Raw genomic sequence first — 11,855 nt, 5'->3', positions numbered from 1 at the left:
TTTACCTTATTTATCCGAGCGGAGGTGCACTAACATTGATGCTCGGCAGACTCCGCAACATTTCTCCACAAAGTGACTGGAAAGTGACCAGGCATTTTGTTTCCGACTAAAGTCTACCCATACCCAGTCTCTTGGGAGGAACAGGGAAGAGACTACGAGGCACATGGGGGTCTTCAAAAGATCGTCTATTATTGCTATCTGTCCCATTGATAAAGCAATAAGGATCCAGATGATTGTGAGAGAACCCCCTCCCCTCAGCCTCCACCCCTACGCTCTGCTCTGTAGGTTAGAGTTGCCTACTATAGATTTGATTCCGACCCTAACGCTCCTATTGATTGATTTATTGATTGTTACGTTTCTATACCGCCTTTCATTTAGGCGGTTCACAGAAAAGTTAAAACAAGACTATTTCCTTACCGGTAAAGTATAGGAAGACATCCCTCCTGCATTGTTTGGAGGCATTCTCAATATTGTAGTTGTTTCTACAGTACGTCAATCACCTTGGAATTGCTCTGATGCAAGAGGCGTTTATTTGCAGAGGCTCTAAGATGAGCATTTAGGAACGTTAAGCGATGTAGTTCGAAATGCTTTTCTTCGCACTTTGCCCACTGGGCTTGGTCTGGAAGAAAACCAGCACTACTGACCCACCTAATAAGTGATCGCTCTCGTTATCCTCTTTATCTCTGCGAGTTATTTAACGACTCGAGGATTGTGCTAGGAGCTGTACAGAGCTCCTCACGATTTTTATAGATTCCACCCTCCTACTCTCAAGCGGCAAATGGTGGATCGGACTTTGTTTTTAACCATTCTACAATATTGTGCAATTTTTGTTTTCTCTCCGTTTCTTTCCCCCAGATCGCTTTGGAAGAAAGCCCCCCCCCCACTTCCTGAAAGAGGAAAAAAAGTTTCTGTCTCCATCCCCACTTCCCACAGAGCCTGAACTTCTGAGTTGTTTCAAAAGGTCTATAAAGTAAACATAGTTAACTGGAGTAAAGAGGTAGTAAAGTCACTGAGGGATGAAATACAGGGAAATACTATCTTAAAGCAAATAACTGAACTCTTAAAGAGCCATTAGTGATTTAAAGGGGTTGGCGGGAGAGAGGGTTTAAGGGGAGATTTGCCAGGATGATTCAGCCACAAGGATACCAACATGCAGGAGAGGAATTCATCACCACTCAGGAAGAACTCCTTGATTACTTCGCACACGCACACGCACACGCACACACACGTGCAGCCACGTCCTTTGCAGACAGCTTTGCTCTGTCACTGTATCCCCCCAAGTCACTTGACGCCTCTGATGGAATGTGACATGCCCCACGCCTCCCCCCCTCCTTTTGCTCTCCTGCTTGAGCAAACTTGAGAAAAACTAAGCCCAGAGGTCCTTGGAGCAAGGAAACCAGAGCCTCGTATTATAGGCTCTTGAGGTCGCCTTTATTTTCACTACCCAAACTGTTGGAAAGTATTTAAACTTAAGCAGAAACAGCTGTATTGCTGGCGCTGCTCTTTGTTGCTGCGAAGGAGGACTTTGTAGTCTAGGACTGGCTTCTAAAAGGGAGAAAAGTTTTGGCCGCTATTGTCCCATGCGGTGATTTTGACGTAACCTGTCAATACTCTCGACCCCCACCCCCGCCGCAAAGTTGTATAAACCTCATCTTCTGTATTAACCACAATTCGATTATATATCGGCGGTATGTATCAATCGATCTAATCTACCTAAGCCATTATCCTTAGAGGTAGGTATACTGTATAATATAGTAACTTTACCAAACTCTGGCTCGCTTGTCTATTGATCTACACATTGATACATGGATGCTGAGCTCTTTGTCCTTGGTTCCAACCTACCACAACAGGACAGCCACAAATTGACAGAAAATCCGAATAGTCTGCCTGTGTCTCTTCCGAAGAGCGATGTTTGGCACCCTCTTAGTCAGTCGGAGAGAAATATTTTTGTTCAAGCCTATTTTAGAGACTAGTTCAGGTATCTATGTTGGTAGTAGGACTGTGGATCGCGAGCGATATTTTTTAATGCATATTTAACCATGTCAAGTATTTCCATCCTCACAGCTTAGTGCTAAACACTTTTTATTAGAAATGTCCCATTGTAGCCATAGGAGTTTGCTTTCAAGCAAGCTCATTTAGGATCGCAGCTTGATATGCCTTCCCGATGCAATCCCATAGGCATTTACTTGGAGATGAGAATCACCGCTGACCATGAAAGTTACTTTCAGGTAAGCCAACTTCAAACAGGATCTCACCTTAGCTCAAATAACTCTGTCTCCATAAGACAGGTGGGTCAATAAAGATCGGTAATAAGTAACATAAACCTTTCTCTCTCTCTTTGCTTGCCAATCTATACCTTTCTATTTTATTCCATTCATATATGTGTGTGTGTCATGCAGAAAACATGTCAGTTAAAGTCCACCGAGTTTTGCTCAATGTGTTGTAATAAAACAGGCTGTTGCGTTTTAACTTTCTTTGCACAGACGTCTAGGAGAAGGTGAATTCCTTGCAGGACTTCTTGTTCGCTAGCTGCACAGCACAGGAGCTTCCAGATTCAGCGGAATGTACAAGAGAGAGCTGAACCTAGAATGCGGCTCTTTCTTCGGCGTGTGTGCGAACAGAGGGCTGCTTCCAAAGGTCCAGGGCTGTTTGGATCGTGGCCGGGCGGAGGAGGAGGTGGACGACGTGGAGGAAGAGGAAGACGACGTCCCCTCCTCCAGGGCCGTGGAAAATGAGAGCGGGTGCGTGTGCTCTTTGTTGGCGATTCGACTTGTCCAGTCCAGTGTATATATGTGCGTGGATGTGCGTTTTAAAAAGATTCCATTCTTTTATCGTCGCTGCAGCTTTTCAGGAAACGCAGTGTCTCTTCTAGATGAGCTTGGAGTGGGGGCGGGGGGAGCGGTTTGAGACATAACCCACTCTGCTCCCGCCTCCTCCCGCTATTAAGATACACTATGCAAGCGAGAGAGGAAGGTGTACAGGCGGATGGGGGCTTTCTTGTGGAGCGCGCACACACAGAGCCAAAACCATCATCGCTGTTCCAAAGCCTTCCATTATCCCAGCCGTGTTTCTGGAAACTTGCTACCCCCTGTCATTATGGGCACCTCCCTTGCCCAATCGCTTAGTATTTCCCATCACTGAGGGAGGCAGAAGAAGGGAATTTCTGTATAGGCATAAGGAGGGAGCGTTGTTTATTGTGCAGGAGCAAGGAAGTCGGATTTAAAAGACAAACAGAAAGAACTGAAAGCTTTTCGTCTATTCTTTTCGTCAATTCTCTCTAAATGCCATTTATTTAAGTATCCCCCCACCCACCGCACCCGGTGGAGACTGGACGGCGAAAGCAGAGAGATCGGGGTGGGAGCGGATTGGAGAGCTGCAGCGAGCAAGGCTGGATCTGAAGGAAGAGAGGGGGAGGGAGGGGGGACTGGGGAGGGTTGCAGAGATTTGCACCCCTCCCCCTCTCCATGGCCAGACAGCTGAGGACCCCCCCCCCGCCCAACACCCCTCCTCTCTCTCTTCCTCAGCCGTTCTGGCGGTCTCCCCCCCCCCTCCTCCTCCTCAGGATGCAGCCTCCCCACCCCCCTCTCGCCTCCCTGTTCCAGTGGCTCCGCCCCCTTTTTCATTGAAACGCGGATCACGTCGCAGGGAGGCGGGGGCAGCTGGAGGGGAAGAGCCAGGCCCAGGCCGAGCCAGCGCTTCTGCAGCGGCAGCGGCCTCCTTCCCTCCCTGCTCCCCCAGGCAGGCAGGCAGGCTCGCTCGCTCGCTCGCTCGGCCAGCAACAAGTGCGGAGGCAAGCGAGGCGAGGGAGGGCGAAGGCTGACGTCAGCGAGCAGAGTATTATGGTCTGGGCTGCGCTGGCTGCTGCCTCCGCCGCCGCTCCTGCCCCCGCCGCCGCTTTTCTGCTGCCAGCGGCCGAGTAAACATGGAGCTCTCCGCCGTGGGAGAGAGGGTGTTCGCGGCCGAGGCCTTGCTCAAGAGACGCATCCGCAAAGTAGGTGCCTCCGCCTTGCCGCGGCTCGGCTGGCTTTGTGCGCGCGGCACCCGAGCCGCAAGGCCCGCGCGAGCGAGGCCGCAGACAGACGAACGGCGCTTCGCTTCGCTCGCCTCCTGCTTGGCTCCCCCCTTTCTGCAGCAGCACTTCGGAGCCTGCCTGCCGCTCCCCCTTTCTGCTTGCGCTGCGCAGATTGCCACCATCGAAAGCGTGATCTTCATCTTCTCTCGCTTTCTTTTTGAATGCATGCACGTTCGGACTGCCTGTATATTTTGCTGCATGGATTTTTGCATGCATATTTTAGCACGTTCTGCAGCACGCCCCCTTTTTCATGTATGCCCCCCCCATCCCTTCCAGCTTGCATCTGCGTTGTAGTGGCACGCTTTTGGCCTTTTTGCATATTTTTGACACATGTCTTGGAGTGCATCTTTGCTTTTATTGCATGCATGTTGTGGCAGGCAAATCGTTGTTTTCTTGCATTCTCTTTTATTCCCTCCCCCTTCTTCTGAAATTCATGCTAATTTATCCTCTCTTCATGACATCTGCAGGGTCGTATGGAGTATCTCGTGAAATGGAAAGGCTGGTCTCAGAAGTAAGTAACTGTCAATGCAACCCCTGCTGTCTAGTCCATATTTTGGTGGTGCTGGTCTTATTTTACTCTGTGTTAAAATTTAGGTATAGTACTGGGCAGAGGGATGGGATAGATTATTTTTTGAGTGACTTGTATTCTTCACATTCTGAAAAATAAGAACATCTGTGTATCTTTTATTCTGTTATTAACTTCTTCCTCCTTTTCTAGATACAGCACTTGGGAACCTGAGGAAAACATTCTAGATGCCCGCCTGCTTGCAGCTTTTGAGGAAAGGTATGCTAAAGGTCTCTAAATGCATGCATGCATGCATCATACTTATTTCAGCCATATCACTGCATTTTGTAGCAGTACTAAATTGATGCTCTGTTTTATTTTTTAATGTGTTTTTCTTTTCTCTTCTTTTTTTAAAAAAAAACTGCATACAGGGAAAGAGAAATGGAACTTTATGGTCCTAAGAAAAGAGGTCCCAAACCCAAAACCTTCCTGTTAAAGGTAAAAAATGAAAAGAGAGAGAGCTGGGCCTTCTATGCTATGATATATTGTGACATGCAGCATAAAGCAGTCTTAAAAGGCAGCATTGCTGAGGAAGATTCATTTTTTCTGCTGTGTTGGTGTGTGTATGTGAGAGAGGGGTGGGGAGGGAGGGCAGGGGGGAGCTGGGACCAAGATGGCATCACTGGCTTGTAAGTTGCAGTTATGAAACTGCTGTGGCAAAGTATTAAATCAATCCAGTTCCTCTGTCTGTTTTACAGGCCCAGGCAAAAGCCAAAGCCAAAACCTATGAATTCCGTAGTGACTCTGCTAGGGGAATCCGGGTGCCTTATCCGGGAAGGTCCCCTCAGGAGCTGGGCTCTACTTCCCGGGCAAGAGAAGGACTGAGACAAATTCCCCTGCCCCCTCAAAGCAGCTCCACCACTGTTACCACCAACACCTCCCGAGTGGAGACAATACAGGAAAACAGGGTTGGGTTAGAGGAAGACCGATCTGAAGGAGCCTTTAAAAAGCGAGGCCCAAAACCCAGGAAGGAGCTTTACAAAGACCTGCCAGAGACTGCAGATGTTGCCTCCAAGAGGAAATCAGTGGAAGCAGGGGAAAAGGTGGTGGTTGACTACCTAAAAGCCAGAAAGTTGGAAGAGGCAGCCAATCCTGGTGTGGCCAAGTTCAGTCCAGGACACAGTGTGATCCAGTTAGCCCGGAGGCGGGAGCCTGAGTTACCCAATGCTGTTTCTACCCCCAGAGCAGAAGCTGGCATGAAGCTGGGTGCCCCTGAGACTTATCCTCCCAGACTAACCAAGCACAGGGCAGATTTCCTGGATCCGAAAGGGCAAAGTGGTTTGGACTTGGGTGCCCCTAAGATTTTGCACAGTTCTGCAAACCAAGGCGGCTTATACCGAGATGGGATAGGGACCCAGGCTGGCAGGCCTTCCCTCATTGCCCGCATCCCTGTCTCCAGGATCCTTGGGGACCCAGAAGAAGAAACTTGGAGCCCGTCTCTCAACAACTTGGAGAAAGTGGTTGTGACTGATGTGACATCAAATTTCTTGACGGTTACCATTAAGGAGAGTAGCACAGACCAAGGGTTCTTTAAGGAAAAGCGATGAATTCCTTGGAGAAGAGGAGGCATTTAAAGGGTTTGGGTAGAGGCTGGCTGGTTTTGGTTTTCTTTCCTTTTCCTTTTTCGTGGACAGGATAAAAGTATCTGTCCTTAATTCATCCCCCCCCCCGCCACCAATTACAGTTTTGGTTGAAAAGATTATCTCTAGAGTTATATTTTCTATTAGATGTAAATATGTTATTTAAAGAAAAATACATATATATATCTATATACATATATATATATATATATTTCAACTCTAAGTTTTGTTTTGTTTTAATTTAAGGCTCTTGGAGAAGGACAGTCAAATGGAGAACTGGTGTATCTCTTGCCCCATTTGCAAGAGCAGGTGTAGATAGTGAATGACCTTATTAGCTAATTATAACATCTTGATTTAATTTTTTTCAATATTTTCCCTTCCCTTCCCCCAAAGATGATGTTGATGGCAAATAGGGGATAATGTATTCATTGGGGGCAAAAAGGCTCCAGTTTCTTGATTGTTATATTATAAGGTGTTGCTTTGTACAATCAAGTGTGCTGTATACACAACTGTTCTAGCTGGGCAGCTGAAGTGAGCACTTGACTTTACAGTATTGTCTTTCTTTTTGTTTTGCTCCAATTTAAAAAAAAAGTTGTTGGCTTAAAAAGTGTCGATTAAAAAACAGTTGAAAGATGTTTTAGCAAGGAAGTATTAACTTGAATTACCTTTTCTTGCAAGAGAAAAGGGGATTTGTATGTTTTAATATTTCAAAAAGGTGTCGCTGCTGCCATGCACTTTAATACGATTGTCATGAGGAGGAGGAGAGAGAGAACTGAACTGATACTTTAACTTTGTTTGCTCCCCCCCCACTCCTTCCTTTTCATTCCAAAAAGAAAATCTGTTTACATTCCTAACATGCCAGTAAAGTTGGGGAGGAGAGTAGTTCACTGCTCATATTTTAGGTTCTCCTGCTGTTATATTGAAAGTGGATTCTACCCCCACTCCCAGTGATTGCAGTTTCTTTCCAGGTCATTGGATGCATGTTTTTAAAAGTTTGTATCTTCCTCCATAAATTGAAGTCTCCAATTAGAGATGCAGAGGAAACCAATTACTTCCTTTTAAACCGCCAGTGAATTATTGGGGCAAGATCAGATTAAAAATGGGCTGCTGTTATGCAGGCTTTCTTTTTCTTGTACTTCCTGTAAGACACCCCGCCCCCTTTCCCTCCATCCCCCATCTCCCATGAGATTCTGCTCTCTGTGGTTAAAAATTGAGTAGCCTTTGCCCGCCACATTTATGCAAGATATAAAAACCCTTCCCTGCGCTCCTGCAGAAAGCAATATATGACATTTGAAGAATTCTATAATACCTTGCTGAACTCTGTCCCACTGTATAGGAACATAGACTGGTTTCCTAAGCCTGCATTAACCACCTGCATTAGGAGGGGGATGTGCAGAATGGGGGTTGGGGTTGTTTTCATCTATGTATCGCAGGTGCTGTGGTGTCCCTCTAGATATTGATTTAAGCACTGCTTGTTGGTTCAAAAAGCACAAATCTGCCTAGCGGCCCCTAAGGGCCTAGCAGGGGATGAGTAGCTATCTCCATCTTCCTCTGAATGGCCTACTCACTGGAACCTTTTAAAACATTTTCTAATTTGGAGACTGCAGAGGGGATGAAAGCACATGTGCATAATGAGAAGTAGTGGAGGAGGGAAGCAAGTGGGTGTAGGAAGAAGCCAGAGGGCCTTTGCACTTCCTGGGATCAACTAGAGAAACATTTGCTGCTTAACCCAAGCTGCATCTTCCATGTATTATTTTGCAAATTTTCTCTCACCTTTCTTCAAAAAAATCAGCATGCAGATTTTTGTTTAGACTTTATCAAGGTCTTAGGTTAGGTTCTTGTTCCCCATTCTTGTTTCTTTTAAAATAAAGCAAAGTTTGAAAACTTCAGTAAGTTCAAAGAACTTAAGTAACAGACTGCAGATGTGCTCTGTTCTTTTTAAATCAAACCTACATGAGGGACATGTAAGTCAACGTATGTATGCTGACAAAGGTTCCATAGTCCTCTACTGAGGGTGGGTGGGGCGAGAGGGTAGTAGCCTGGAGGAATCCCTCTTTGGTTGAAGTAGATCAGAAGTGTTGTCCCTACCTCCTCAGGTGTCAAGGGTGGTCTATGTTACCTATGATGTGTGTTTCTAGACATGCTCATGGGTATATAAAAGCTAGACATACATGTGGGTGTATATGTGTATGTACATAGTTACATATATTGAATGTATGTGTGTGTGAGTTATTTAATTAAGATTTGTAAAAAGGAAAAAAAAACCCCAACAGAACCTATAATCATTGATCTGGCCGAACCGTCTCAGAAGTGAAGCTTAAGTAGGTGTCTCCTGCCAATGTTGAATGTCTAATACAATACCTGCTTTTTATGTGAATTGAAATATATATATATATATATATATACTTTGTAAATAGAGATTTGGCTTTGTTTTGTGTTTGTTGCTCTGTGAGGTGGAAGGAGAGGCTCCTCCCTAGTTGCAATCCAGGAGATAGCGATGTGTATTTGCCTACTAGAGAGATCTGTGGAACTTGGGCAAAACTGAATCCCCTTTTGCTTAAGTCAGCAGTGTTGCCTGTAAAATAGGCAGGCGGACTGCCTGGGCTGCCATTGCCTGAGTGAGATGTTCCAGTCAAGGGAAAGGATTCTGTGACCATCTGGCTGGGTCAGTCTCTCAGCATGCAATTGGTGACCAGTTGATTCAAGATAAAATGCTGCTCTTGAAGCCCCTTTTGGGCTTCACTGAAATAAAAGGAATTAAAATCCAAGTAGACTGTAACCTGCGCCAATCTCTCTGACTATAAACTGGATTAGAGTCACCTGAAAGGTGGAACTTTACTATTCTTGGCCTAGGGGTGCCTCACTATCTTCAGTTCAAAACATGGACATAGAAAGCCGCCCCTCCCCCACCTGCCTGCCCCCATTTACTGGGCTCTGGAATTAAAAGAGGCTGGAAGATATTGGAGATTTGAGGTGGATGCAGCCCTATTTCTGCCATTTTGACATGCACCAAGCAGTGAACACTTCTATTTAGTGGACCTTAAAATGCAGGACTCAATTTAGGTATGAGGAGTTGACTTCACTGGGAACCATTCTCATAAGCATATTCTATGTGAGCTGAACTTTCAACTTGATAGAGTGGTGGAGGGATCTCAACAGGTACCCTAACAGAGATTAAGGAATAATGGCAAGGTCCTTTCTTATACCTGCTTTGAGTATTGTCTTCCTGAAAAGGAGGGCCAGTTTTCCAGTTACTTTGTGGCAAGGATAAGGTCATATATGTGCATGAAAAGTGGACAATTCACACTTCAATGCAACAAACCAATGACTGAGCTTCATTTAAAATACAGGACAAGCCTGTCTCTCTTTGGGATAGGCCTCTTAATCTCTGGCTGCATTCTGTTGTGGATTAGAAACACTATTAATATTAGGAACCCAGGGTTAGCTGTTGAGATAACAGACAGAAGACTGAGTTAATTTTCTCTCTGAGGGAAACAGCGTTTGAGTGCCTTCAAAGAATATTCCTCTCATCTTGTCTTGACATTGTCATAAGCATCATTTTATCTCAACTTGGGGGAAATAGGCCGCTTTTATTTTACCGATGCTGCCTACCCCCTCCCATTCTTGCCCAATCTAATCTGTGGCTCCTAATGCCAGGGAAAGGAAAATGCATAGCAGTGCTGTTAAAACTGCAAAGACCAGAGTATTCAAGAGCCATGGATGGTTTGTCAAACGGTTGGGTGCGGAGGAGGTGGAGCGACTAGAAAGACAATAAACTCTGCTGAAAAACAAAATCAAAACCCTGGTCTGCAAAGTTGTCATAGCATTTTTTAAAAAACCCTCTTCCACTACCAAGCAGCTCGAGGTGACAGGTATATATTTCCCCCACTCCCATTTGATCCTTGCAACAACACTGTGAACGGTGGTGGTGGTGGTTAGACTGAGATTTTATGACTAGTCCAACCAGCTTGGGGTATTTGAACACAGGTCTCGCTAGTCCAAGGTGACACCCTACCCACTACACCATAGGTCATCTTGGTTAGAAGAGTCTTGGTGACCATGAAAGTCATATCATCTTGGGCGTGGTGGGGAGTGAGCCAGTTTTTAGAAGTCTTTATAATCGGAAAGCGGTGAAGTAATTTGGCTTACTCAAGAGTAAAGCAGATTAAACTACGGCTAGTTTAGAATGGGTAGTCAATGGAATAGTATATTGTAGCAGCAGCAACTGTGTTGCCAACCTGAAGAGCGAGCCCTAAAACGGGTTAATGAGTATCTGTGTTCGCAGCACAAAAATAGGCTGCCTTTCAGCAAGAAGCTTCCGAATGAGAAGAGAAGATGGACAGAAGAGTGTGCCCAGCAAAGCTATGGAATTCTCCATCCATTTACCTTTGAACAAAGCCGTCTTCCGTTGATAGCAAAGCCCCTCGCAGAATGTGTGTGGGATGAGGTGGTGGTGGTGATGGGAGCGGGCATAGTTTTGTCTGTAAATACATGTTTTGGCTGGGAATGTCTGTCTTCTCCAGACACTGCGCCTGCTTAATTACTGTTGTTATGGCGTGCTTTCGTTCTGTTGTGTGCCATCAACCAAGCAATTAGCAAGGCCAGAAACGGGCTGGGCTGCGTGCTCTGGCCAGGCAACAGACAGAACGTACCTTGCGCTCCTTCCCACTTTTAAAGCATCTCCTCTCTGCTGAGTAACTCTTCCAAGGAGCTCGGGGGGTGGGGTGGGGAGAGGCTCTCCTCGGCCCGGTCAGCCTCACAACAGCCGGGTGATTTATCGACCACCTCGAGGGCACCCTGCGAGACGACTTGAACCCGATTCGGGCGGGCTTAGTCTGACCCTCCAACCACTACACCACATGAGCGATTCTCGACACTGTCCCCTTGGAAGCACAAGCGTTGAATGTGGCGTTGAAGTGGGGCAGAAGGAGGTAAAGTCTGGCAGACACTACCACCCTGTGAGCGGCCTTCTCCTTCTGCCCGCAAGAGGAGCCACGCGTTAGACTGGCCGCCCAATCCTGCGCAGGTTGAATTCCGAAGGAAACCCCCTGGAGTCTCGGGCTTTCTTCCAAGTAAGTGTGCTCACACAGGACTAGAGGCAACCTCGCGAGGTAGGAAAGGCACCGCAACTCAAGCCAACCGACAAACCTGCCCGGCTCTCGCTGCACACCCAGCAGGGCTCAGGGGGGCTACCAGGGGAGATGCAGATTTAACGGAGCGAAGGGATGCAAAGAACACGGCCCTCCAGCTCCATATTTTCCCACTGGCCTCCTCACTCCGAGGGGCCGCTGGAGAGAGGAACTAACACGGCGCCCTCGCGCCTAGCTACCACCCCTGCTTATTACCGACGTTACTTTCCCCAGAGCTTTTCGAACCGACAACGAGTTCCCAGGCGGAGATTACCCCGCCTTTTCACATTAGCTGCTGCGTTTGTTGGCAGGGGCAAGGGAAAGAGGAGGAGTGTCCCTCCTCACGGCCGCTTCTCTCTAGCGGGACTTGACTCCCCCTCTTGAGCCAGGCAGGCTGCAAACTCCAGAGCCTGCGGTGCTGGTAGGGTGAGCTTCCGCGGGACTTCAAACCGAAAGTGAGCGTCTTCGAGTTTGAACGGGCGGGGAGGGCTGGGCTTTCTCAGCATGAA

General features: G+C 46.9%; 1 protein-coding gene across 1 annotated transcript; it reads left to right on the top strand.

Annotated features, from left to right (window-relative positions):
• The first annotated feature begins 3,625 nt into the window (after window positions 1–3,625).
• On the top strand, window positions 3,626–6,852 carry CBX8 (chromobox 8). Its single transcript, XM_053295468.1, has 5 exons — window positions 3,626–3,991; window positions 4,540–4,583; window positions 4,791–4,856; window positions 5,009–5,075; window positions 5,336–6,852. Exons 1-5 carry the CDS (start codon window positions 3,923–3,925, stop codon window positions 6,182–6,184), a joined length of 1,095 nt encoding a protein of 364 aa, XP_053151443.1. The 5' UTR covers window positions 3,626–3,922; the 3' UTR covers window positions 6,185–6,852.
• The last annotated feature ends 5,003 nt before the right edge of the window (window positions 6,853–11,855 follow it).

Source organism: Hemicordylus capensis, chromosome 2 (assembly GCF_027244095.1).
Source record: "Hemicordylus capensis ecotype Gifberg chromosome 2, rHemCap1.1.pri, whole genome shotgun sequence".
Taxonomy (NCBI): Eukaryota; Metazoa; Chordata; class Lepidosauria; order Squamata; family Cordylidae; genus Hemicordylus; species Hemicordylus capensis.
The sequence above is the reverse complement of the archived record's forward strand: the minus strand, read 5'-3'. Positions and strand labels throughout refer to the sequence as shown.